Source organism: Uloborus diversus, unplaced genomic scaffold, assembly GCF_026930045.1.
Source record: "Uloborus diversus isolate 005 unplaced genomic scaffold, Udiv.v.3.1 scaffold_12, whole genome shotgun sequence".
Taxonomy (NCBI): Eukaryota; Metazoa; Arthropoda; class Arachnida; order Araneae; family Uloboridae; genus Uloborus; species Uloborus diversus.
This window is the reverse complement of record NW_026557876.1, coordinates 3,290,667-3,316,784: the sequence shown is the minus strand read 5'-3', so window position 1 is coordinate 3,316,784 and position 26,118 is coordinate 3,290,667. Positions and strand designations below refer to the sequence as shown.

General features: G+C 35.7%; 1 protein-coding gene across 1 annotated transcript in view; it reads left to right on the top strand.

The window, feature by feature from the left end:
* LOC129232427 (serine/threonine-protein phosphatase 2A 65 kDa regulatory subunit A alpha isoform-like) overlaps window positions 1-25,664 on the top strand; it is a gene marked incomplete at its 5' end in the record, with an annotated part of 38,229 nt that extends 12,565 nt beyond the window's left edge. The window contains 6 exon segments of the mRNA XM_054866572.1: window positions 3,854-4,076; window positions 10,825-10,885; window positions 13,993-14,147; window positions 17,613-17,755; window positions 21,122-21,213; window positions 25,618-25,664. Coding sequence (XP_054722547.1) covers window positions 3,854-4,076; window positions 10,825-10,885; window positions 13,993-14,147; window positions 17,613-17,755; window positions 21,122-21,213; window positions 25,618-25,664 — 721 coding nt within the window.
* Window positions 25,665-26,118: the final 454 nt, after the last annotated feature.

Genomic DNA, 26,118 nt, shown 5'->3' with positions numbered 1-26,118 from the left:
ATTCAGCTTTGAGCACTTCAAATGTTTCAAAGCTTGTAGCTTGCTGAAAAATGCAATTATCTGGATGAGAAAAGTGTTTTATACGATTAAGTCTGCTTTTTCAAATATGTACTTATTTTGTGGGTAGATTTTCCAAGAATTTCAGAAATCGATCTTCATCTCAGAAATTTTTTTTTGGGATCATTTTTTTTTTCTATCTTCTTGATTACGGTTGCAAATTGGATAGGATAATGGATGGTTCTATGCTCCACTTGGGCTCTTCTAACACCCCTTTTTGTTTGACAGATTAGGTCAAATTCACCCTTTATACGTGTTTGTACATATATATACACACATTATCTGTAAGTTACGGATACTGCTGTTACAGTGAGCGCTGTGTGATTGAATCGGCCACGTTAATGAATCGATTCTTCAAAAACGAAACGAAATCCAGTTTTAACATTAAAAAATTGCAGAATATTTGAATCAGCTTAAATGAATCAAGCATATGAGACTGACCATTTCCCACAAACTTCATGCATTAGCGCAGTAATTTTTCTCTTTGGCTTTGTATAGTAAAAAAAAAATTTTTTTTCCTGTAACAGGGCCCAATACAGGCTGATTTTGCTACCGTTTTTCGGTACCTTCACAAAAAATTTTATTTTGAAATCGGTCCTTTCACAAAAATCAAGTAATAAAATCAGTAGCTTCACAAAAACATCGAAAATTTCACAAAAATTCGCATTTTAAAATATAAAATTTGTTTCTGTGTTTTAAACAAAATATACTCATAAAATAAAAGTATAAGCAGGTTTATATGAACAATCGCTTAAATAGAAACCTTTTTGTAGTATTTTAACTAATTTTTAGCCGTTTCTCACCAAAGTGTATTTATGCAATATTATCGCAATCTTTAAACATCTGTTTTGAGGAACCGTTTTTCTCATCATTTCCTATATTGTACACAGTACATAGACCATTAAGCTGAAATTACGATGTATTTTTCGTACTTCTTGGGTTTTCAGCTCCCCCCCCCCCCCAAAAAAAAAAAACCTGTTAAAAATACTAGATGACATTTACACTTTTCGCACTAAAATTTCACTTGTTCCACTACTTCTTTTACAAAAATTAGGATGTGCCTAAAATTTCACAAAAACAATGCCGATAAAAAAAAAACTTTCACAAAAATAGAATGATGCGATACTTTCACAAAAATAGGTAGCAAGAAAAAATCCTGGATTGGCCCCTGTGTAAATAATGAAACGAAGGGAAGGCAGAGGGTTGCACACTTTTTGAAACGATTTTCTCATACGTCCGACAAAACCAGTGAGATGCGAGAGACATGGAGTTGATTTTTCATCGTTAATTTTAGCATTGAAGCAATGAGGTACCGATACAGACTATGGGTAGATTTATGACGGTGAAAAAAAATGCCCAAATTAATTATTACCTAGTTTCATCAATCAATAAGAGATGCATTTTTCGAAGCACGCAAATTGAAATATGGATTTTGTAATTGCTTTTTCATACTGTTTTGTGATATTTTTAAAAAAATTATCAAAGAATGGATATTTCGAGTGTGCTGTATACTTCTAATAATATCTCGTTTAACCAAAAATTTGACAAAGTTCTCTGAAATAATGTGGAATTCCACTTTTAAAAAAATGAAAAACATGCACACACAATTTTGCTTAGTCGAATTAAAACTGACAAAACACGATTCCTGTAAGCGACCGTGGATTCAAAAATTCATTTGCTCTCGCATCTGTGACTCTTCACATTGCTATGACTTCATGCATTGTACAATTGTATTTATACTGGCACTTTTTTTTACGCATACATACTAGACGCTATACTTTTTTGAAATTCTTATATATTTTTCTACCAAACTCCTATGTTTATAAACTCTTGTATATTTTTTGCTATCAAACTCCTAAACTCCTATGTATTTTTTTCCAATTGCTATGAGCCCTTAATAGTGTATAATTTTTTTTTAAGTATAGAACTCTTTATTCAGTCTGTTTATTAACTTGAAAATTTAATTCGGGTCACACCCCTTTAAATAGGGTCGTTTCCGAAATTTTAAAAGTATTTTTTTCTGAAGGAGCGTGCTTAAAAACATAGGATCCGACCACTTTTTGATAAATTAGTTTACGTTTAATATTTAAAAAAAAAAAATACTCAAATCGGAGCGCTTTCATTGTTTACGGCTTCTGCCGACGACATCACGAATGATGAAATGGCCATTCACAGTGCAAAATATTTGTTGACCTAACAATTTTTGTCTAACTCCCATAAGGAAGGTAAACACCATGAGTCTAGCAGATGCCTTTCTATTTCACATTTCTGTAGCTGTCTAGTGAATGAAATGTCAGAACTCAAATTGAAAGGCTAGATCATTTTATTTATAAATCTAATAATTAACAACTGAAATAATAAATAACTTCAGTAAATGGTATAAACAAGTAACAGAAATTTCATTACTCAAATCAATCTTCATGTTCCAAAGGAACATCTTTCCAAAAAAAAATATTTGACACCCTAACAAGAATTATTCTAAAATGTTTCAAAAAATTTTAAGTCCCTAACTCTCATGGTGAAATCCTATCAGCCATCTCCTAAGTTCCGGACGTTGCTTCAACCGCGAACGATCCTCTTAAAAAATATGACTATCGTCAGTGGGAAATGAGAAACGCGAGCAGAAGCGTGATTTCCTTCTCATTCCCCCCTGCTTATATCATACAGCGCACTCAATGCATGTCACTCTGGATATGCTTACGTAAGAGCCAATCTGGATCTTTCCAGAACAATCGATTTGCCGCGGAGTCATCGGGAGATTGCGTCACACCTCCGCTCGTTCCGATGTTTACGTGTTGTTTTTCTGATACGCGATTTGAAACAAGCGTCCTTTAAGGGACAAGATTAACTGCTTTTTCATTAATAAATAAACACAAGTGAGTAAAAACATTTACACTTAGTTTACACTTAGCTTTGAAAATGAATTGGAGGGAATATTTCTCAAATAGACATTTTGTGGCTATCAGTATTGGCAACAGTAGGGTCGATGGCAAGTTCGGAGCGCATAGACTAATAATAAGAGTAGACTGAGCTATGGCAACCTTTTTGCTGCTCATAAACCAAACCATGTGACCGGTGGATATCCCAGCAACAGCGGGCGTGGATCGTAGCAGACGATAATAATATAAATGAGAAATTGAAATAAATGGAATTGATGGAACACGAAGAATCATCTCTTATGGAGTCCGATTTGTAAATTTGCTATTCTGAGTTGTAAATATTTTGTTGATAGAGTGAGTTTTTCGTTTAGATAGTAGTGTGCATTTTATTTAGTCAATTTCAATAACTCTCTAAGCAATTGAAGATGCAAGCGCCCAAAAAGAATCGGCGAAAAGGTAAGATTTTTACCTGCAATTTCAATTTAAGATACCGATGAGTACATTTTTGCGTTAAACGTTCACGCCAACGCTGACGTAGCAGTTCCGAATGAAATAAAAGTTACTGAAGACTGTGTTATCAAAAACTAATTACTTATGTCAAAACAATGCACAACTAAAAGAAAAACAGTTCAATCTCTGCACCTGGGGGAAAAAAATTATAATGAAAACACATTGCGTCTTAAAATACATGTCGAGTGCCAAACTATGGATAATGTTGCAAATCTAGCAACCGTGCCGCCAGAGTGTTCGCCAAGCCTCCCACCAGTCACATGATGTATCCATGAACCACATTTTTCATCGGCGAGTCCGGGAAAGCTCGGTCCGCTCCTATTATTAGTCTGTGTCGGAGCGCAATCGGTCTCTAACACGAATGACGAGAGGAACCCTAATCTGGAGTCTGGGTCTTGTCTCGACAGCACCGTGGAGCACCTGCTGCCCCTGTTCCTGTCCCAGCTGAAGGACGAGTGCCCGGACGTGCGGCTCAACATCATCTCGAACCTGGACTGCGTGAACGAGGTGATCGGCATCACCCAGCTCAGCCAGTCCCTGCTGCCGGCCATCGTGGAGCTGGCCGAGGACTCCAAGTGGAGGGTCCGCCTGGCCATCATCGAGTACATGCCCCTGCTGGCCGGACAGCTGGTGAGTCCCGACTCTCGCGGGTCGGCAAATTTTACCTTTTTTCTCCCTATCAATTATAATCTTAATATATAAAAATCAATGTCCTGAGATAACATATATATATATATACATATACAGTAGAGAACCAATTTCCGGGAAGTTTGGGACCATCGCTATCCCGGATATCTGAATTTCCCGGTTTTCTGGATCTCTAAAAACGCTACTGGCCGATTGTTTGTGAAACGTAAATTACTATAACAAATTGTTATGCATATTAACATGAGAAGAAAACAGTTCAGAAATGCTTATAAATATCGAAATATTAAAAACTAATGGTGAGAGAATAATTTAAACACCAAAAAACTTGCGTTGTTTATAATACCTGAGACCCTCACATTCTGTTTGAAAAGAAAAGAAAAAAAAAATCCACCGCTTTTCGATGTTTTAAAATGAAGGGAAGGGCAAAAAATAAGTTTTCGAACCTAAATGTGCGATTTTTCTACTATAGTGTATAAAAGAAGTCGCTTTCATGATCGTGTTTATTTTTCTTTTTTAAATTTTCTGTCAAGGTTTAGTGTTTGCGATTACGGTAGTTATTGATAACTAATGCTTTTGCATTTCGTTAATATCAACATAAATTTGATTTATGAGTTCTTGCAGAGTTATTAGTCTTGCGTTTAATAGATTTCTAGAATTCACGATCGACTAACTATCCGGAAAATTCGCGAATCTGGTTTTCGGCGTTTCCCGCACTTTCCGACGTTACTTACGCTAAACGCCTTTAATTACAGGCCATTCAATAAAATACTGCATTTTAGAATGCGACAATATTCATTTTCTTAGCTTTCAGCCAAAATAAAAGACGAAAATTTCAGACATGCGAATGTACTTTTTTATCAAGAAAATGTTACAGGAAATATTGCTCCGCTTAAAGGATAACCATTTGAAGTTGGTGTTTGCAAACATTTCCCCGAGTTATACGTGAGTTAATATGGTGTTTATTAAGAAAGCGTACATATATTCTTTTTGGTATTTCAAAAAAAAAAAAAAAAAGGTTAATTTTTCAAAAATTGCCAAAAATGCTTAATTTAAAAAAAATGGCGGGAAAATCACGAAAAAGTTGCCGGTTTTCTGGTTTTCCGGTTTTTTGGTTCCCGGATAAAAGGTTCTGCACTGTATATATATATATCAACGCACAGCCAAAACCGCTGAAGCTTCAGACTTGAAATTTGGCAGGCATGTCCGCACGATTACGAAAGTAACCACTAAGAAAGGATTTTTTGAAATCTCAATTAGTTCGGGAGAAATGAATTAAAACCCATTAATTTCTGCGAAATCGAAACCTGTCATTGAAATTCAAATCCCTTATTTTCGAAGGCTTTCCTCCAATCAAATCATTATTCAGTACTTCATCTCAACTTTTGATCGATAGCGAACTATAAATTTGATATTGTTTTTGTTTCTCACGTGATTCTTCGAGGCTTTTCTCAAGTCAAATCATAATGTGTTTTGCTTTCATTTTTTCAAAACTAGAAACGAAGTTTTTAAGAACATCATCACAGGCGGACTATCCTTTTGAATTTAGTAGAGTGCAGTTTCCTGTTAAAGTTTGCTTTGCAATAACCATTAATAAGTCACAAGGGCAGACATTAAAAGTAGCAGGGACCGATTTAAGACAAGACTTTTTTTCACACGGCCAATGTTATGTAGCTTGCTCCAAAGTCCGTTCATCAAGCAGCTTAGTAATTTTAGCACCAGAAAAAAAAAACTAAAAATGTTGTATACAAAGAAGCTCTTGATTAAACATAGTTATATCAATAAACTGTGGATCGCCTGTGTTTGCAAAGGCATATATGTAAGGAGTCCAGGAACCCCGGGATCCTCCCCAAATTAGAAAAAGTTATAGGTAATAAATAATTATTATAGGGGATTTTCGAAACTAGGTGCACCGAGCACTGTTAACCCCTGCTAATTCCATTACCCGAGCAATGCCGGGTACAGGAATGCTAGTTATAATGTAAAAAAATAAATAGCAGTAACTTCAGGATGTATTTACTATTAAAGTGCTGATCGAAAATATCAGATACACATACATATATATATATGTCGAAATATTCGGATATATATCGGAGTATCGGATGATTTTGAAGTCGGGATGATCTTTTCGAACCCCGATCGGGGTTTTTTTTACGGGCTCATGGCAGATTTGTATGATTTTTAGGCTTTTGATTTTAATTTTGCGATAAATTACCGACGGTTGAAGTTTTCTTTTACTTCCGGCACTTTTGAGATCGGCAAAAAAACTATTGTTTTGATAGATAATTTCTGAAAGCTGTGGAGTCGGCAACTTTTGTTTATTTACTTATGTTAATTTTTTTTTTTTTTGCTTATAAAAGCACACATTAAGTCAAGGTAAGGATTTGAAAATGTTATAATGCTTGAAATTTTAATGATGGTCAAAAAAGGGTAGAAATATAGCCACCATGTAAGATTTTTTAAGCTGGCATGTCGGCAGCTATGTGGACGGTAGACCCTCGTTTTACGTGATTTATGATTTGACACCTTTATTTCATTTCACGCGGATGAGTTTCGGTTTTGCGCTGATGCGGCAATGCAAACAGATAAAACATTCCCCTCTTGAGATTGCAGATCAGGGTTTTTGCTACGATCGCATTTTTCGCAAAATGCGAAAACACTATCTAAATCGCGAAAGTAAAGCAAAGCACTTTCGCTTTTTTGCTCAACTAAAAAATAAGTTAATTTAAAAGAAGGAAACTTATAATCCAAGACAGGAAGCACGCATGGCGATAGTCAACTTAATCTTTAAATCTCGGCAAAGGTGCTTAAATTACAATCAAGTTCAATACTTTGTCTTATCCAGAATTATGTCCCTTCAAAAACTGCATTATTAGGAGGAGGAGAGTGCAATTTTCTAAAAACCAAACATATGTTTTCTTAATGATAAGCATATTCCAAGACTTTTATTTCATGTTTAAAAAAAAAAGTGCTCTACTTATTGCTTTAAAGATATCATAGAAGAAATTTTCAATTATTTTAAAATGGAGATGAAACACAGAGGCATTTAGAAAGATATGAGAATGTAAACGTTTTTTAGCATTTTGCTAAAACTTTTCCCTTAATTTTAGCTTTTATGCTAAAGAACTTTTGAACCCAGCTTAAACCCTGTTGCAGATGACGCGTAATCGACAGCATTTTGGCGTGCTAATCATCGAGCTCAGGGCGCTGGAGACATTTTATGCAATTGGTTCCAGAGCTCTTTGCAGAAGTAAAGTTATTAAACTCACGCAGTTCAGAACTCACTGGAAGAAGAACTCTTAGTAGTGACAAATGAAGCCAAAGCCAACGAGGATGCCGACGTCTGTGAAGCACAACCAAACAAGTTCACATTCAAACAGGGCCCAATACAGGCTGATTTTGCTACCGTTTTTCGGTACCTTCACAAAAATCTTGTTTTGAAATCGGTACTTTCACAAAAATCAAGTAATAAAATCAGTAGCTTCACAAAAACATCGAAAATTTCACAAAAATTCGCATTTTAAAATATAAAATTTGTTTCTCTGTTTAAAACAAAATATACTCATAAAATAAAATTATAAGCAGGTTTATGTGAACAATCGCTTAAATAGAAACCTTTTTGTTTTGTAGTATTTTAACTAATTTTTAGCTGTTTCTCACCAAAGTGTATTTATGCAATATTATCGCAATCTTGAAACATCTGTTTTGAGGAACCGTTTTTCTCATAATTTCCTATACTGTACACAGTACATAGACCATTAAGCTGAAATTACGATGGTATTTTTCGTACTTCTTAGATTTTCAACTCCCCCTCCCCCCAAAAAAAAAACCTGTTAAAAATAATACTAGATGACACTTACACTTTTCGAACTAAAATTCCAACTTGTTCCACTACTTATTTTACAAAAATTAGGATGCATCTAAAATTTCACAAAAACAATGCTGATAAAAAAACTTTCACAAAAATAGAATGATGCAATACTTTCACAAAAATAGGTAGCGAGAAAAATATCCTGGATTGGCCCCTGTTGAAAATTTTGAGCCATTCCCATAGACAATACTTTCCGATCTTTCCGATTTGTTAGTGAAGCAAGATTCTATCATGGATGGCTTAATGCTCCTCAAAGAATTACGGAGAAAAATTCGTGATGACTGCCAAAAGACTGTCATAGCAGGACAGCTGGTGATTACAGTCAGGCCTCATTCATCGTGGATTATTCGTTCTAGACTTTTACCGAGATAACTGAATTCCCGCGGAAGTGGAATTCTATGCTTATAAACCGAATATTTTCCCGATTAGAGCGCATAAAACTTACTTGCGACATTTTAAATAGGTTTTTTTTTACGTAGTTAGAGCCTCCTACACATGAAACAGCGCCCTTAGCCAGAATTACATTTTTATTACTTAATACATTGCTATAGCACAAAATATGAGAAAATACCTGTGAAAATGTTAGACGTGATAGATATCACATTGTTAATTATTGGGAAACAAACTACATACACTTGCAGTTCTAACACACCACCACCACTAATCTATGAAACTAGCTCAACTTGTTCAGGGTTCGTACGCTCCTGACAAACTCCTTATAAACTCCTGCTTTTTAAGAAAAGAAAATAAGGGCCTTTAAAACTCCTGAATTTTGCTATTATTTCCTTACGAACTCCTTATTTTTTTTTATTCTACATGACCTTAAAGATGTTTTTCTATCGCCAATCCGATAGAAGTGATTACGTTGTACCTAACTTTACCAAAAATTCCGCTATTTATTCGTCTGTTAATACCGGAAATCTGATTTTTCCCGTTAGACAAATTTCTTTTCTGCATCCGAATTTTTTTTCCAAATTTATGACGATTATGCGGATAGTTATTTGTAAAATAACATCTTGTACATTTGTTAAAGTACCATGCTAAAGGTTTTTTTTTTTTTTTTGCTTCTATAAATTCTTTTATGTAACACCCCCTCCCCCCCCCCCCCTTGTATTTGAATTTGATACCGAGGCGGATCACGTCAAAGAAAATGCAGTAAATGCATATTTTACTATAAATTTAGTATGTTTGTGCGTTCAATGTTTTGTATGAAAACAAAAATAAATAATATTAGGATTGTACATAGTTTTTCTGAAATAAGTTTTAAAAAATACATCTTTAACCAGGAAACAAGTCCTTAAAAATAAAATGAACTCCTGCGAAACTCCTTAAAAACTCCTTACTTTTGATTTTCAAAGTTGAGTATGAACCCTGTTGTTGGATGATGAATGAATCGCCAATTAGGGACCCTATATATGTTCTCCCGTTCTTTGTCTACATTGATCAGGGGAGCCTCTCTGCTGCAAGAAAGCCAAATACCCACCGCCGAGAAAGACGAAAGAAACTAAACACGCCGCTAAGGACAGCACTCATCGGCCCGGCATAGGAAGTGACTGAGACGGAGGTGGGAAACGTCTTGAGGAAGCCAAGAGTGACAAACCAACGGGGTAGCCAATGGTACTGTTCAACTCGAAGATTGAAGGCAAGTCGTGGTATATTCAGTAAGTTACCGCCCTATAGCCAGGGCTAAGGCAGAAATACATGAAAAATATATAAACAGGGTTCGTAGGCTCCTTCAAAACTCCTCCAATACTCCTTCATTTAGGAAATGTTTTTGAAGGGCCCTTCAAACGCCTTCATTTTGGTTTTAGCTCCTTCAAAACTCCTCCTTTTTTAGTTCAAGACTACATAACCTTCTTCTATTGACAGCAACTTATGACACTTTGATCGACAACTAACTTAGTCACGAGGGCGATTTTAATGTAGTCATTTCGTGCATTTACTTTTTTCATGAAGATGTGATTTAAATCGATCATAGTTAATTCATAAAAGTTGAAGGTGAGAATTTTATTAGAAGACTAAGACATTTCTTAAGTGAAGTAAAACAGGCTTAAATGGTGCTTGGCTATTTTTTCAAGTTTTATGATTATTGCTTTTCCCTCCACCACACTCTGAGCAGCAAAAGTCAAGTTGTCTAACTATTTTTTAATTATTTAAAAATACATAAGTAGATGTACTACATTAAGTGATTGTGTTAAACGAACTATTTGCTTAGTAAACCACAGTTATAATATTGTACAAAGAGTCATCCACAAGGGAAGTCATGCCTTGAGGGGGAGACGGGCTCATGAAGTTGTGACAAGGGGAAGAGAGAGGGTGACAAAAAGTGACATCACACAGTTATTGCAACAATATGTTTATAAAAAAATATGACTCATGACAAGAGGAAGAGTTAGGTGAAATTTGACACTTTGTGATAAAGGGGGAAGGGGGCAAATATATTGAAAAAAAAGTGACATCATTTAATGACAGCCTATTAGATAGCCCTTCAATTTATTTCTGAAATTGAGTACGAACCCTGATAAAACGGTAACTTACTAAAAATACCATACCTTGCCTTTAATCTTAGAGTTGAACCAACCATTGCTTTGGTCACTTGTCTGATCTGCACTAATTCTATATTAGCTACCAGTTTGTTTGCCACTCTCGGCTTCCTTGAGAGGTTTCCCACCTCCGGCTCAGTCACTTCCTATGCCGGGCTGATGAGTGCTAATAAGCACGAAAGTGCTGGTGGTGAATTTCGTCTACTTTAACTTAATACTGAAGTAGTTAGTCGTGAAGTGAGGAATGAATTCGTTTTTGATTGTGTACCATCTTTGAAAATACTGCTAATCATTCCGCTTTGTTTCTTTCTTCTTCCAGGGAGTCGAGTTCTTTGATGAAAAGTTGAACACATTGTGCATGACCTGGCTGGTGGATCATGGTGAGTCCCTCTTTCCTATGTCCTGTGCATCCATTAGTTCACATTTAAATCAGCTCTAAGTGCTTTTTCCCCCCTCCATCAGCATGTTCTCTTCCTTCACAAAATGTGTTTGGTATTTACTGGAAAAGGATCTTAAATAATATACAGTAGGGGCGCCGCTTAATGTGATCACTTTGGGACAAATATAATTGGATAACAATAATCGACTGATAACAATAACCGAAAAGAATCCAGGAGACACAAAATAATGATTTTTTTTTCCGATTAAGGTGCATTTATTTTGGCAACCTCAAAAGCTTGGCAACTCTGGGTATAGCATGAATGAACTATAAATAAACGTCTGTGTTTGTCTTTAAAATTCATTTTTTCTTAAAGCTTAAATTAAAAATCATTCAAATATATAGACTATTGTTAGAAATATCTATACTCCACAGAGGTGTTTTATTTATATATTTTATTTATTTATTTTTTGTTTTTGTAATTTAAACTTTGACCTAGCGATGAACTGGATAAACATTTAAAATAATTTTTATCCAGTACTGAAGCATGAACATGTCATATCTTGCTTACCTCTTTATTGTTTGGACAGTTTTTATACCATTTGGCTTTTGCAAGAGGACGTAAATGGGACAGACTGTCTCAATGTACCGTCAACTTAGCATCATCAAAAAGATTCAGGACAGAATTCTCAAACTAATGAGTTGTCACTGAATTTGAAAAGTGCCCCACAATAGGCGTAAGCAGGTCTCCCGAATCGTCTCTTTTCCCACTACAAGTACTTTTGTAGCAAAACGCATAAAATTCCAGTTTCATTTTGAATTTTCCATGTGACATCTCTTTTATCCATTTGCATTTTTTTTTCTCTAAAAACGTTCACGCCCCAACCGTGATCATTTGTAAATTTTGAATCAAATGGGGCACAACAGCGAGAGGTTGAAACTATTGTTCGGCGTGATAAGTTCATTTCAAATAGTTTCTCGATACGGGCGGAAGTAATTTAAATTTAAAAATAATTTTTGAGGTTCTGTATGAATCATCGACAAACTGACCGATGAATTTGTGCATCCTTCATTGTAAAATTAAGGGCCCTTTCTTCAGAATTTTTGTCATTTTTCTCGCTAGGGACCAGGGTTGGCAAGTTTCTGCCAAGATGGTTAAAACCGCTGGTAGAAACCGGTTAAAACCGGCATGGCAAAAACCAGTTTCTGCCACATTTGCGGCAAAGACTCACAAAATGGCAAAAAATTAATTATTGACACACAGTAGAAAATGCAAGGAAAAAATAATTAATTTGTTAACTAAAGCACAATCAATTGTTACATTGCAACAAATGTTACATTGTTTGAACCCTGCAGTTGCCTCTTAGAAAAGGTGGTTTCAAAAATCCAAACAGTTTTCTCAAATTATGTTCACAAATGAGGAACTTAAGAGTACTCTTGCAACAGAAGAGCTAGCAGGCAAGGCATCAAAGAACAAGCAATATTCGTGAAACTTTCATCCGTTGTATGTTTTTTCAAACTGGTCCACCATCTAGTAACTGGGAAAATGGGAAAAATTTAACTGGAAAAATAAGTTTCGAGAAATGCGGCCAATTTGTTTTGCAAAGCTGTGATATTGGGTACAAAATGTAGATTAATATTGGGAAGTAAAATTTGACACTTTCTTCTTGAAGCACGTGATAATTTCAATCACAAGCAATTGAGATGAAGCATATAAAGGCGAGCAGATTACATTCGGGTAATTTCCTGTTTTTAGTTCTGTATGTCACTCCTCTTGCCTAAGAACCCATCTGATTTTTGTCCTTTGTTAGATTAATCCAAACATTAGAGCATCTACAATTGAAAAGTTTCCTTTTCGAACTAAATCGAGGGCATTAGCATAGGATTTTATTATTTTAAATGATGAAATGAAGTTTGATGTCTCAGTTTATTTAAATGAATATCATTTAGTAATTACTTTAAAAGTAAAGTTAAAGTTATTAAAGACACTTTTAAGTTTTTGCCAGTTTCTGCCGGTTTTTACCGGTTATAACCAGTTTTTGCCACTGGCACGGCAAAAACTAGTTTCTGCCGGCAGAAAGCCAACCCTGCTAGGGACAAACTAAAAGTACTGTTGAGAGCCAGACTCCGTACCCTGCAACGGATATCTCTCGCATTAAAATAGTGGTTCTGGCTTGTTCTGATGTTGATTGACTGAATATGTTTATAACAGTAGGACATGAGCGCAACTCAAAGATATGACTCAAACAAGATAAAATGACTCAAACAAATATGACTCAAACAAGATAAAATGAGTTTCAAGCATACTTGTTTTTTTTTTTCTGTGAAATGAAAGTTGGTGTCAAAATTAGTTTATATTTTAATTCTTAAGTTTTAATTTATTTTGTTACTTTTGGTGAAAGAGACTAAAGGGAATTTCATAGTGGTTTATTTTTTAATGGAAAGAAAGAGATGAATATTATTTAGTTGGACTTATTTTTATGAAATTATTATTTTTCCTTGCATTTTTGGCACAGAGGGAAAATAAAATTCAACATGCTTCATTTCAACCTCTCCCCCCCCCCCCTTTTTTTTGGATAAAATGTATTTATTGTGATATGCTTTTTAGTTTAAAATATTTTTGTAGAAAAAGTTATATTTTAGCTTCTTTAATTGTTGATTTTCGACCTATGTATATCCATTTTGTAATGAGAAGAAAGTTTTATTTTTAAAAAATCAGCTTTCAGTGTTAAAGAAGATATATTTCTTGTAACTTGCTACTTTAGCTTATTAAGAGAATGTTAAATTCCGTGCTAGATTGCGAATGTTGGTATATGTGTAATGTATTAAAGGGCTTGTTTAGTTTTGGATGAAATTTCTTGTCTACTATGCGATTACTGCTTAGCCATTAACAACTTAGTGCTGATTATTATTTTCAATCCTGCCTATAGTTTGTATATGTATTTTACATACAGATTGTTGACACAATTTTTTATTTTCATTCTGAAGTTTTATTCGGGTTTTTGGTAAGGAGAAATGAAAAGGAATTGAGAGTGATTCATTTTTTAATGGAAAGAAAGAGCTGCAAATGATTTAGGTTTTGATGAAATTTTATTTTTTATTTTTCAGTATTTGCCATCAGGGAGGCAGCCACCCAGAACCTGAAGAAGCTGGTGGAGAAGTTTGGTGCAGACTGGGCCACCAGTACTGTCATCCCCAGGGTGCTGACCATGGCCCAGGACCAGAACTACCTTCACAGGATGACCTGCCTCTTCTGTGTCAACGTTAGTCCATTTTTTCTCGAGTTTGTGGTTTCGTTCAAATTGGGATTAAATTGCCACTCATTTTACATGGGATTTTTAACACTTAAAAAAAAAAAAAAAATTAAGACGCTGATATATTTTTTTTCCTTACTAGGGGACTCTGCCCCCTGCTCATCAAAGCTCACCAACCCCGAAGATTGCTTCGCAATCTTATTTGATTCGCTAAGATTTAAATTGTCAGTTGGAAAGAAACAGATTGAAAAGGCATTATGAGTTTCAAAATAACTTGTACCCACTTGCAGAGCCCTTAAGGGCTAAGGGGCTCCTGAGCATTGCAAAACTGCAGTTTTCAGACATGTGATTTTTCGGTATTTTTACTGAATTCAGTATTTTTTGAGAGAGCAAAATACTGCATGCAGAATAAAAAAAAGCACATTGGCAGTTAATTTCATGCATCCAATTAACATAGTCTACTATATAGATACAAAAATACATGAAAAAGCTTTCAGTTATAGTAAAATATACCAACAGTGTTGTCTTAGTTCACACAGCCAAGCAATTTCAGTATTTTTCATCCTATTTGGGTCACATGTCTGAGTTTTGTATATTCATGGTCTCTAATAGTATATTTTGCTCTTTAGCTCATGGCTTGAATTGCGTTGAGCCTAAGCTTTTCTTTTAAAATCGAAACCCTTGAAGTCTGTGAATAAGGGAAAGAAGAAGCACGGGAATCGAAAAGACGTAACTATGGCAATGCCAAATAAAGCATCAATCATTTTGATGGAGATGAGGATTATTCGAACTTTATTTTTGACGGCTTGTAAATTTTTATCCTTTGGAGATTGAAGCTCAGTTTTTCGACCATGGGTCGAGTTAGATCTGGAGTTAAAAAAACCTGGAGCTTTGTATAATGACATACAAGGGGGGATAGGGACCACGAAGCGGATCCGATTTGTGTCCGAATCGACCACTGAATGAAAACCTGTGCTTTCAGCTTTTTCCCTTCCCACCGCAGAGGAGTGCATTATAGCTTAATAACACTGTAGGCAGAAAGTAGGGGGTGGGAAATGCATCACAAAACACCGGTGTTAAACCGGCTGAGAATTTTTCTCTAGAGCGATGCACAGATCTGCTTCCACTACGAATCGGGACATCGTCGTGCAATTGTCTTTTTAAGAAATCCTCATTACATAGATGTATGGGTTCATACTCGTATTTATCATTCGATAAAATTCAGAGCATCATTTGGGTACCTGAGGTCCAGGGTTCGTAGGCTCCTTCAAAACTCCTTCTCTTTTAGTTCAGCACTACATAATCTTCCTCCATGAGAGTAACTTAATATACTTCGATCGACAACTAACTTCATCACGAGGGTGATTTTACTGTAGGATTTATTTTTTTCATAAAGATCTCATTAACAAATTGATTATAGTTGAGTCATAAAAGTTGAAGATCAAAATATTATTAGATGACTAAGACATTTCATAAGTGAAGTTAACCACGCTTAAAAGATGCTTGGCTATTTTTTAAAGTTTCATGATGATTGTTTTTCCCTCCACCACAGCAGAGAGCGTCAGGTTGTCTAATTAAATATTTAAAAATACATAAGCCGATCTATCATATTAAGTGGTTGTGTTAAAAAAAACAATTGTTTAGTTTAGTAAATCGCAGTTATGCTGTAGTAAAAAGGGTCACCCGCATGTGATGTCTTAAGGAGGAGACGGGCTCATGAAATTATGCCAAGGGGAAGAGAGAGGGTGACAAAAAGTGACATCACAGTTATAACAATATGTTCGTGAAAAATATGACATGTGACAAGAGGAGAAAGGTAAAGTGTGACGAAGTGGGTCGAATGTGTATAAAAAAAGTATTATTCCATTGGGCTGTTCCATTTAAGGATAGCCCAAAAGTACTCCTTCAAAATCTCATTTTACTCCTTTAAAACTCCTCCAAAACTCCTTCATTTTATTTCTGAAATTGAGTACGAACCCTATTCTCTGTGTGGAAGTATCATAAGCAAACCAAGACCTTCACTTTTCCCAAATATTGTGCGAACTCTTGACGAAATTATATTGATGTTATATTGATGAACTCGGTTTATCTTAAAATCATTGTCCCCCCCCCCCCCCCAAAAAAATGCTCAAAGCTTATGATAGCAACGAAGATTGCATACACGTATTTTGGTGTTTCGAGGAATCGCCAAAGCTAACAGATTTAATCAAGCGATTAGAAGTAAAGCTCTTAAAAAAATAAAAACTTGCATCATCACGATGTAAAGTTGGCGATGCATCGAGATGTAGAACTCGCCCTCCCAGTGGCGTAGCCAGGATTTCATTTCGGAGGGGATCCAATCAGTGACGTAGCCACAAAGATATTTCGGGGGGAGGGGGGTAAGCAAATTTGACAAATTGATATGGAGATCTTCTTCAAAATAAGCAAAATAGATTTTACAGATGAAAATTTTTTATTGTTTTTTTTTTTCTGACAAGTAATAATTTTGAATGCATTTGAATTTAAAAGATGCAGCAAAATTTAATGCAAAATGGATTCCCCACTTCCCGAGGAAACCCACGCAGGGACGAAATTCTAAGAAATTTGGAGGGAACTAGACAGAGGAGAAGTGCCTTTTGTGAGATTCTAAACAGGTATATTCTCAGAAATTGCATCTACTTAAATGATACAAAGGAAGCCAATGTTTTGGAGACTGCAGACAGGAATATTTTCACAGCGAAAAATTGAGAATCATTGCAAAAAAGCTCAACGCCTTACAGCACTCCCCCCCCCCCCCGCCCTTTTTCTATATATATATAAATGAATGTTTGTCTGTATGTCATCCATGAACTCAAAAACTACCCAGGAGATTTGGCGGAAACTTTCACCGTTTGTTATTTTTGGTACCGGGAATGTTTATAGACCAGTTCGAAAAAAATCCGATCGATCGTTCCTTTTTTATTCCAATTTAAGTCACAATCCATTGGATAGATACGAATAAAATGCAGAAATGAATTCGCGTGAAAGATCTCATTGATGAGAAGCCATTTTTCTTGAGTTTGAACAAATAAATTTTTTCTTTATTGTTTTATGGCTTTTCATGCAACGGGGGGATTTAAAACTTTTCCTATTTGATATTTTTAGCGATGGATTGATCTTGCAAACTGCGTGAGTACAAAATTTGAGTAGAGTCACGGCTTCACTCGGTACCTGGACCGATTATTATGAAAATGGCTATATATATATATGTATTTTTCCACGGAGAAGGTGCACATTGAAGCCACTGGCCACCAGGTGGCACTGCAGAGTAGCCACTTCTGCCCCGTTCAACCGATTGTCATGAAAATCAGTATAATGATGTATTTTTTTGTTGGCGTAGCAACGCGTGTCGGGTACAACTAGTTACTTTATAAATTTTCCCTTCAATGTTTTTTTTTGTATTGTGCAAGATAAACATATATATAGCAGAAAGTTCCTAATCGTTGTCCGTTGTAGGTGCTTGCGGAGGCTTGCGGGCCGGAGATCACGGCCAAGTGCATGCTGCCCACTGTCCTGACGCTGGCCAACGACAACGTGGCCAACGTGCGCTTCAACGTTGCCAAGACACTGCAGAGGGTGGGACCCCTGCTGGAGAACGCGTAAGTGGCTTTTTCTTTCTTTCCACTCTCCCCGAGGCGAGAATATATTGCCGCTAACGGCGTTCATAACTTACATCTGATACCATTGATGAATGATACCACCTGTTAACTGTAATACTTCTTGCAGAGTTAGTGAAAGAACTAACATTTCATCTACTTTCTGTGAATAACTGATGAAGAGACTTCTTTAAAAAATAACTAGAATTTATTAACAAGTGAAAAAATGTAAATATAATTGTATAAACATAACTGAAGCCAAAGGTAAAAAAGATTAATTAAATATGACTAGTAAGTTAAGCTCATCCTAATACGGCTCGCTAATCTATTACTACGATCAGCCGAGCACAGTCGGCAATCCGCCGAACAATACGAGCTCTACCCTAGCTACCTTTTACAGGACAGACATCACCGAACGAGTCTTAAAAAAGAGAGAGCGAATCTCAGCTCCGATCGCTATTAAATAGTCTGTCATCATTATTCACATCAATGCCCTCACTTCCACGCAACCAATGAGGATGCACCAAGTGGCAGAGACGCCTCCCTGCTAAGCCAATGGCGGGAGTCTGTTACGTCACCCTTCCGATCCGATCACTCACTTCCGATTCACTCGGATCGTTGGTCCGAACAGGCGTCGGTTGATCATCGTGAAGTTCAGTTACCTGGGCAAAAGTAAGTGTAGAGATATTTGTAGAAATTCTATTTCTAACAACATCCACCACGAAAATAACAATTTCCGTCTGTTGAGATCAGAAGACACTTATTTAAAAGCAAATCTTTTATTGAAGATATAACCAGTGGCGTACCCAGGGGGTGGGCTGATAGGGCTACAGCCCCCCCCCCCCCCCCGAAATTTTCAAAATTAATTATAAAAATTATAATAAAGAACAATTTTTTTTTTATGATGTATTTTTGAAATCTTACATTCGTATTGATATCAGAAAAGCGATACATGAACTTTTCTTAGCTACAGTTCATAAGTATCCCCCCCCCCAGCTCAAAGACTTTCGAGCTCAGCACCCCCCCGAACTGATTTGTCTGCGTACGCCGCTGATTATAACATACATGAATTTCATGTCTACGATCTTTGTTGCTGACCAAATTGACGGCATAACCTTCTAAAAGCAAAAAAAAAAAAATCTTGTTTCCTTAACTTATAAGGACGGAACATTTGCATAATTCAGTTCACGGTTTGCAGTGATACTTTTCACTTATATAAGAAAATTTGCAAATGTGCTTTCAAATGTACGTACGAAAAACAATCAAATTAAAAAAATTCTAACAGAGAACGTGATAGTTTTTAAATGTATTCGGGGGTTCGTGCGGGTGTCGACCTAACAATTCTTGCCTGACTTCTGTAACGATATAGGTCAGTGGCGCACACATGAATTTTGCAAGGGGAGGGTCCAAGGTCGAAAGCCTCATTCTCATATCATACTCCAATACGCCGTCGAACATATTGACTCGATTTTATCGATTCCCGAGAACGAAAAGCAGTAAAAACTAAACTATTCAATAAATAATTAGCCTTATTTACTGAAATATACTTAAATAAATTACCAGAAAGCAAAATAATTTAAGCTTTTTCTTTTCTCGTAATTAAAAAATGGATTCGAGTTCGTGGAATCTCGTTTTACGCTAATTACAAGACTAAAAAACGATTATTACAATGTATACATTTATAATCACCATTCTGCTTCTTATAGGAAATGAATTGGTTATGGGAAGAGTGCACAGTATTTAAAAAAATATTTTAACATGATCATTTTAGTTTTCAACTTATTTGAGCTGAAATTATTGTTACTTTTACTTGAGATTATTCTACGTACAAAATACGTAGGATCGTGATCAATCGGGGGGAAAAAGCAAGGCTTGTGGGAGGGGTCCGGACCCCCTCGACCCCTCCCTTGTGTGCGCCACTGCGATAGGTAAACACCCAAAGTTTAGCCGATGCCTTTCTATTTCACATTTCTGTAGCTATCTAGTGAATGAAATGTCAGAACTCAAATTGAAAAGCTAAATCATTTTTATTTATAAATCTAATAATTAGAAACTGTAAAACGTAAAAACTTCTGCATAAACAAGTATGAGGGATTTCGACCAGGGTTTCCGCTACGGTCGCATTTTTCGCAAAATGCGAAAACGCTATCTAAATTGCGAAAATTAAGCAATGCATTTTCTCTTTTTTGCTCAAATAAAAAATAAATTAGTTTTTTAAATAAAGAAGAAATGCATGATCCTAGAGAGGAAGCGTGCATGGCGATAATCAACTTAATCTTTTTTAAATCTTAGCTGAGATGTTTAAACTACAATCGAGTTCAATAACTATTAGTCTTATCCAGCATTATGTCCCCCCAAAAACTGCTTTATAAGGAGGAGGAGACTGCAACGTTCTAAGCACCAAACGTGTTTTATTTTTTTTATTTTATGTTTTAAAAAAATAGCTGTTGTACTTATTTCTTCAAGGATGCCACAGATGAAATATGAATTGTATTTTCAACTGGAGATGAAACACAGAGGCATATATAAATATATGAAAATGTAACATTTTAGCATTTTGCTAACATTTTTCCATCAATTTTAGCTTTTATGCTAAAGAACTTTTGCACCCAGCTTAAACCCTGGTAAACACCCAAAGTTTAGCCGATGCCTTTTATTTCACATTTCTGTAGCTATCTAGTGAATGAAATGTCAGAACTCAAATTGAAAAGCTAAATCATTTTTATTTATAAATCTAATAATTAACAACTATAAAACATAAAAACTACTGCATAAACAAGTATGAGGGATTTCAACAATACTCAAATAAATCTTCATGTTCCAAAAGAACATCTTTCCAAAAAATATTTGACACCCTAACGATAATTATTCTAAAATGTTTCAAAAACTTTTAGCCCCTAACTCTCATGGCAAAATCCTAACAGCCATCGCTATGTACTAGCTTTTACTATGTTATGTACTGTGTTAAGTGATAGTGTTAAAATACAATTGTTTGGTAAGTTGCAGTTATGATATTGTTAAAAGGGTCATCCACGAGGGATGTCGTACCTTGAGGAGGAGACGAGCTCATGAAATTGTGACAAGGGAAAGAGAGAGGGTGACATATTCACACATTAATTGCACCAATGTGTTTATAAAAAAATATGACAATGTGACAAGAGGAGGAGTTAGGTGAAGTGTGACACTTTGATAAAGGGAGTCGAATATGTTGGAATAAAAAGTGCGACATTTAATGACAGCCCATCCTTCAAAACCTCATTTTACTCCTCCAGAACTCCTTCGTTTCATTTCTGAAATTGAGCACGAACCCTGTATGCTGGGTTTCTTTTCTCGGTGTGTCGTTCAGTATCCCTTCTCTGTATTTTTCAGTGTCTTAGAAAGCCAGGTGAAGCCCTGCTTGGACAAGCTGAACAACGACAACGACATGGACGTCCGGTATTTCGCTTCGGAAGCACTGGGAGGTGAGTTGCCCATTTTCCCGTTCAGACTTCCCTCCTTTCATTCCGATACAGTCTAACTTCCACGTATCGAAATCCCAGGAAATTTCCATGTTCGTCACATAGAAAAATTGTTTCTATGTATCGAAAAAATCTCTATGTTTCGAATTTTTTTTAGACATCCATAGATTTTTTTTTTCACTTCAGACTGTTTGTCTCATGAAAAATGAAAATTAGGGGAGAAAATTTTGTTCACTAAAGGTTGCTACGAAACTCATGAGGAATCTGAGGTTGTGGGGTGTGTAGATGGGTCGTTGTTCCGTTCTGGAGTTCTTAAACACCCTCAAGCTTATTTCAAATATCTTAGTTGCAACCAGTAATACAGTAAAATCAGTTTCAAGTTATCCCTGTTGCCTGTTGATCATCATTCGTAGTCTTTTTAGCTGCAGAAAAAATCATTCAAGTTAAGTAGATTGATTTTTTTTTACTTTTCTCTCGATCACATTGTCAAAACGAGATCCCCCAATGTTGCGGATCAAGTCGAATTGCCGAGGAATGAAGATGTACAAAGGCGCAAAAATGTAATTTCTGTTATTTTTTTTATTAACTTTCATTTAATCCAATGCTCATATAAATTAGAAATTAGGTTTCGTACACGAATATTATTTTTAATTTTAATGTGTTATGAGGTTTTTAGGATAAAATATCGTTTCTATACATATCGAAATTTCTACATATCAAAATTTTTTCCCGGCAATTTGCTACTTCGATATATGGAGGTCCGACTGTATATAAAGTGAAAAATTAAGTGCCTCAAATTTTCTGCCCCCCCCCCCTCCCCCCCAGAAAATCGAATTTTGGGCCCCCTACTAAAAATCGAACCTCCATATACATACCTGCCAACCCTTTCGGATTTCCCGGAAGTTTTACGTATTTTCATGTGTTTTTCCGTTTATGAGCGAAATCTTCCGGCAGACTTAGATAAAATGAAAAGCTTTCTGCAAACACGAATCCTAACTGGAAAATTTTCTGCAAATAATTCTTTTGCCTAATTCATTCTTAATTTATATTAAAATCTGAAAAGAGCAAGGAAAAAAAAACTTTTAAAATAATTTACATTTTTTTTTTTTCAATAACATATAGTTAACATTTGCTTTTCACCAACTGAAGAAAACTGCCTCAACCATTCTTTCTTGCCCAATATCAATCACCAAACGCAGATAAAATGAAACGCTCTCTGTGAACACAAATCCTAACTAGAAAATTTTTGGAAATAGTTATTTTGCCCAATTCACCCTTGAATAAAGAATTAAATGCATATTTAAATACGAAGAGAAAAAAAGAAAAGTGCTTCAAATCATTTTTTTTTACAATAATTATATAGTTTGCTTATTTTCACCAACTGAAGAAAACTTCCAATCCGATTATTTTTTTCACACATGTGCTTTAAAAGGCTTTGGTAGAAATAAACTAGGTTTTTTTATTTTATTTCCTTTAATCTTTTTTTTTTTAACTACTAATATTAGCAGATTAAAAAAATTTTCTGCAGAGCCAAAAATTTTCTGCAAACGCCGTTTGCGTGTTCGTCTATATTATGCAAGACTGTCTTCCGGATTTTTCACGTTTTGTTGGAAAATATTGTATTTTGCCAATTTTGGCGCTAACGATACTAAAACCTAACTACTTGGCCTAAAATGGGGCATCGCGTTTTAGGCCAAGTAGCCAAGGAAAGGTTGCCGTCGGAGAATGGAACGAGAAGTGAGGCAAGATTATGACGTCACGGAGTGATACAGCGCATGACTTCATCGGGATCCAATCAAAGCGAGCGTCGCGGCGGGCGACTAGGGGCTCAATTTCGGCGCCGATTATCTTCTCGTTCTCTCAATTCGAGCTGTTTTTGCTTCGTTCTTTTTTCAAGATTTTTGTTACGAGTAAATGTTATTGCCAAACTTTTAAAGAAAGCAATAAAAGTAATATTTACGAAACGAAAGTAAGTTCAATTGATATGAAATTCATAACTAATATCATATTGTTAAATGTAAACAGGGTAGGTGTCCTGTTTGATTTTATTTTGCATTTAAAATCTTGTGGATGAAAATAAAAAAATCTTCCGGATTTTTTTTCTCGGAGGTCGGCAGGTATGCATATATCGAAATCCCGGGAAATTTCTATGTTCGTTACATAGAAAAATTGTTTCTATGTAAAGAAAAAATTTTCGAGACAGCCATTGATTTTTTTTTTCCTCTTTGGACTATTTGCCTCATGAAAAATGAAGGTAAAGATAGAAAATTATGCTCACCAAAGGTTGCTACGAAACTCGTTAGGAATCTGGGGTTGAGGGGTGTGCAGGCAGGTCGTTTCGTTCCGGATAAATTCCCTCCAGTTTATTTCAAATCTTGGTTATAACCAGTGACATTGTAAAATCAGTTTCAAGTTATCCCTTTTGTCTGTCTCGATCACATTGTCAAAACAATTTGAATTGCCGAAGAATGAAGATGTATGGAGGTGCAAAAATGTAATTTTTTAATTATTAACTTTCTTTTAATCCGATGCTCGTATCAATTAGAAATTGGGTTTTATAAAATGAAAATTAGCTTTAATTTTAATGTCTTAGAAGATTTTTAGGATAAGATAAGATTGTTTCTATATATCGAATTTTTTCCGTCGATTTGCTACTTCGATATATGGAGGGTCGACTGTACTTTTGATCCAAACTTTATTTTCTTTGCTTCCATGCATCAACATCAACTTCTTATAAAACTGGAGGGAAATGGGAGGGAGAATAGTTAATGATGTTCTTCTTAAGTTTGTTAAGTGCAGTAAAAACCCCTCCTAACGGACACCCCTCTTATGCGGACAATGTTTAATTCTCCGATTCCAGACAAATAACATTTAACCCCTATCTTGCGGACAGAAAAGATTGTTCCCTTAGTGTCCCCATTTGAGGGGTTTTGCTGTACTTACTACACTATTTTGCTTATTTCCTGTTTTTGAACCCTGGTCAGGAGCCACGAGAGGAATGATTCTCCGAATCCATCCCCCCCCCCCCCCGGATCTGGGGGTTATCGGAGCTCCGTAGGAGCAAAGGCGGCTGGAGGGGGGGGGGCAACCGCCCCCTCATTTTTCAGAAATGAAAAATGTTTTTTATAGGGCAGACCCATAGCTGCCAACTTGTAAGATTTTTGGAGGTGGTGTACGCCATAATTGTAAGAAGATTAGGTTTTAGATCTCTGGGCGTATTGCTTTTTTTTAATGAGTTTCCTGGTATGTTGCTTCCAGGGCCCGACTAACTAAAAGTGAAGCCCAAAGCCCACAATAATTCGGAGGCCCCCTGAAGGCTATTATTTTAAAAATGTGTGTATTTTTGTATATACAGTCGAGTCCCGACTTACGCGAGGGATGCGTTCCAAGACACCTTGCGTGAATCGGAATTTCGCGTTGTGGAGAAAGGTATGTTTAATAATTTTTTATAAACATACCCAATTGTTTCAGACGTTTGTAAACACCTCTCATATTGTTTCAAACCAATTATTAACTATATATATTGCAGTGTCTTTTACAAAGAACCGACTTTTTCTGCATTTTAGAAAAAGCGTTATTATTTGACATAAAATTCTGTAACTTAGCAGAAAATCAATGATTAATGGGGGAGAGAAACTTAAAATAAAGCAGTATGGTACTTACAGTATGTACACTACAGCATTATTATAGCACGTAACAGTATAGATATAATAAATATATTTATAATTAAAAAAATGAAGAAGGTTTATGCAGCGCGATCAGAATGTTATCAGAATGTATTTTATCAACGTTCATACAGAAAATGAAAAAAAAAAAGTTAAGAATCGGAGCGGTTATTTGTATAAACTAAAGCAAAGCGTTGTTTAGACTAATACAGTGGGTAAACTTCCGCTTTCAGTGATGCTAAAGGGATGTAAGTCCATTCACGAAACCAATATTTAGTGTCAACGAAGCCCATTCTAACTCTCTGCCGTTCTGTTCCGAAAAATTTCATGTTGCAGACGAGTCATTTGTGTCCGCACTAAAAAATTCATTACTCATGAAAAGCTCGCGTTATAGAAATTTCGCGTAAGTCGGATCGCGTTGAAGCGGTATCCAACTGTAGTTGTAATGCTATGCATAATTATTTAAGTAATTTGGGGCCCCTTAGGAAGAGGGGGCCCAGGCCTAGTAGGCCTGTGCGGTAATCAGGCCCTGGTTGCTTCAGAAGAATAGAGAAATTGCAGATGAAGAGCCTAAGATAAGCACCAAAGTGAATTTTACTCTGTACGAATAGATAATTTGCCCGATGTTGTGCTAAAAAGGGAGAGGATCGATGAAAAATCGGCTGCTTCGAAGAACTGAGTTGATGTCGATGGTTCATTGAAGTATGAAAGGCTCTCCTTTTTTCTATGCTTTCCATTCTAGCCATACCTCACAGCAATGCAGAGTGCGAAAGAATAATCAGTAGTTAGACAGAGGACAGAGCTGTGCAGTTCTCTGTCCTGATAATAACCTGGATAACATTTTAATCAGTAAGAACTTACAAAAAAAAAACTTTTGTTTTGAATAAGTTATTGAAATAAAATTTTTGAATGTTGTTAAGTCAGCAACTTAAAGCTTAAGTTCCAGTTAAAGTAGTTTCAGCTGACTGCATTCATTTACGAAAGAAAAAGTAAGATAATACAGCAAGTTATTAATTTCTTCCAAAAGAATATTTTTAAAGATAAATATTAAATAATGCATCTTACAGAAAAATATTAGACAGTATTTTAAAAGTGCAGACTTGTAATCTAAAATTTTTAATGAACAGGCCTGACTTTTTGAATCTATCTGCTTGTTGTAATCCTATGTTTCTCTTTTGTGAATCCAGTTTTTTTCGATTTTCTTCTGTGCTGATTAATTACAAGTAAAAATTTGAAAATATAA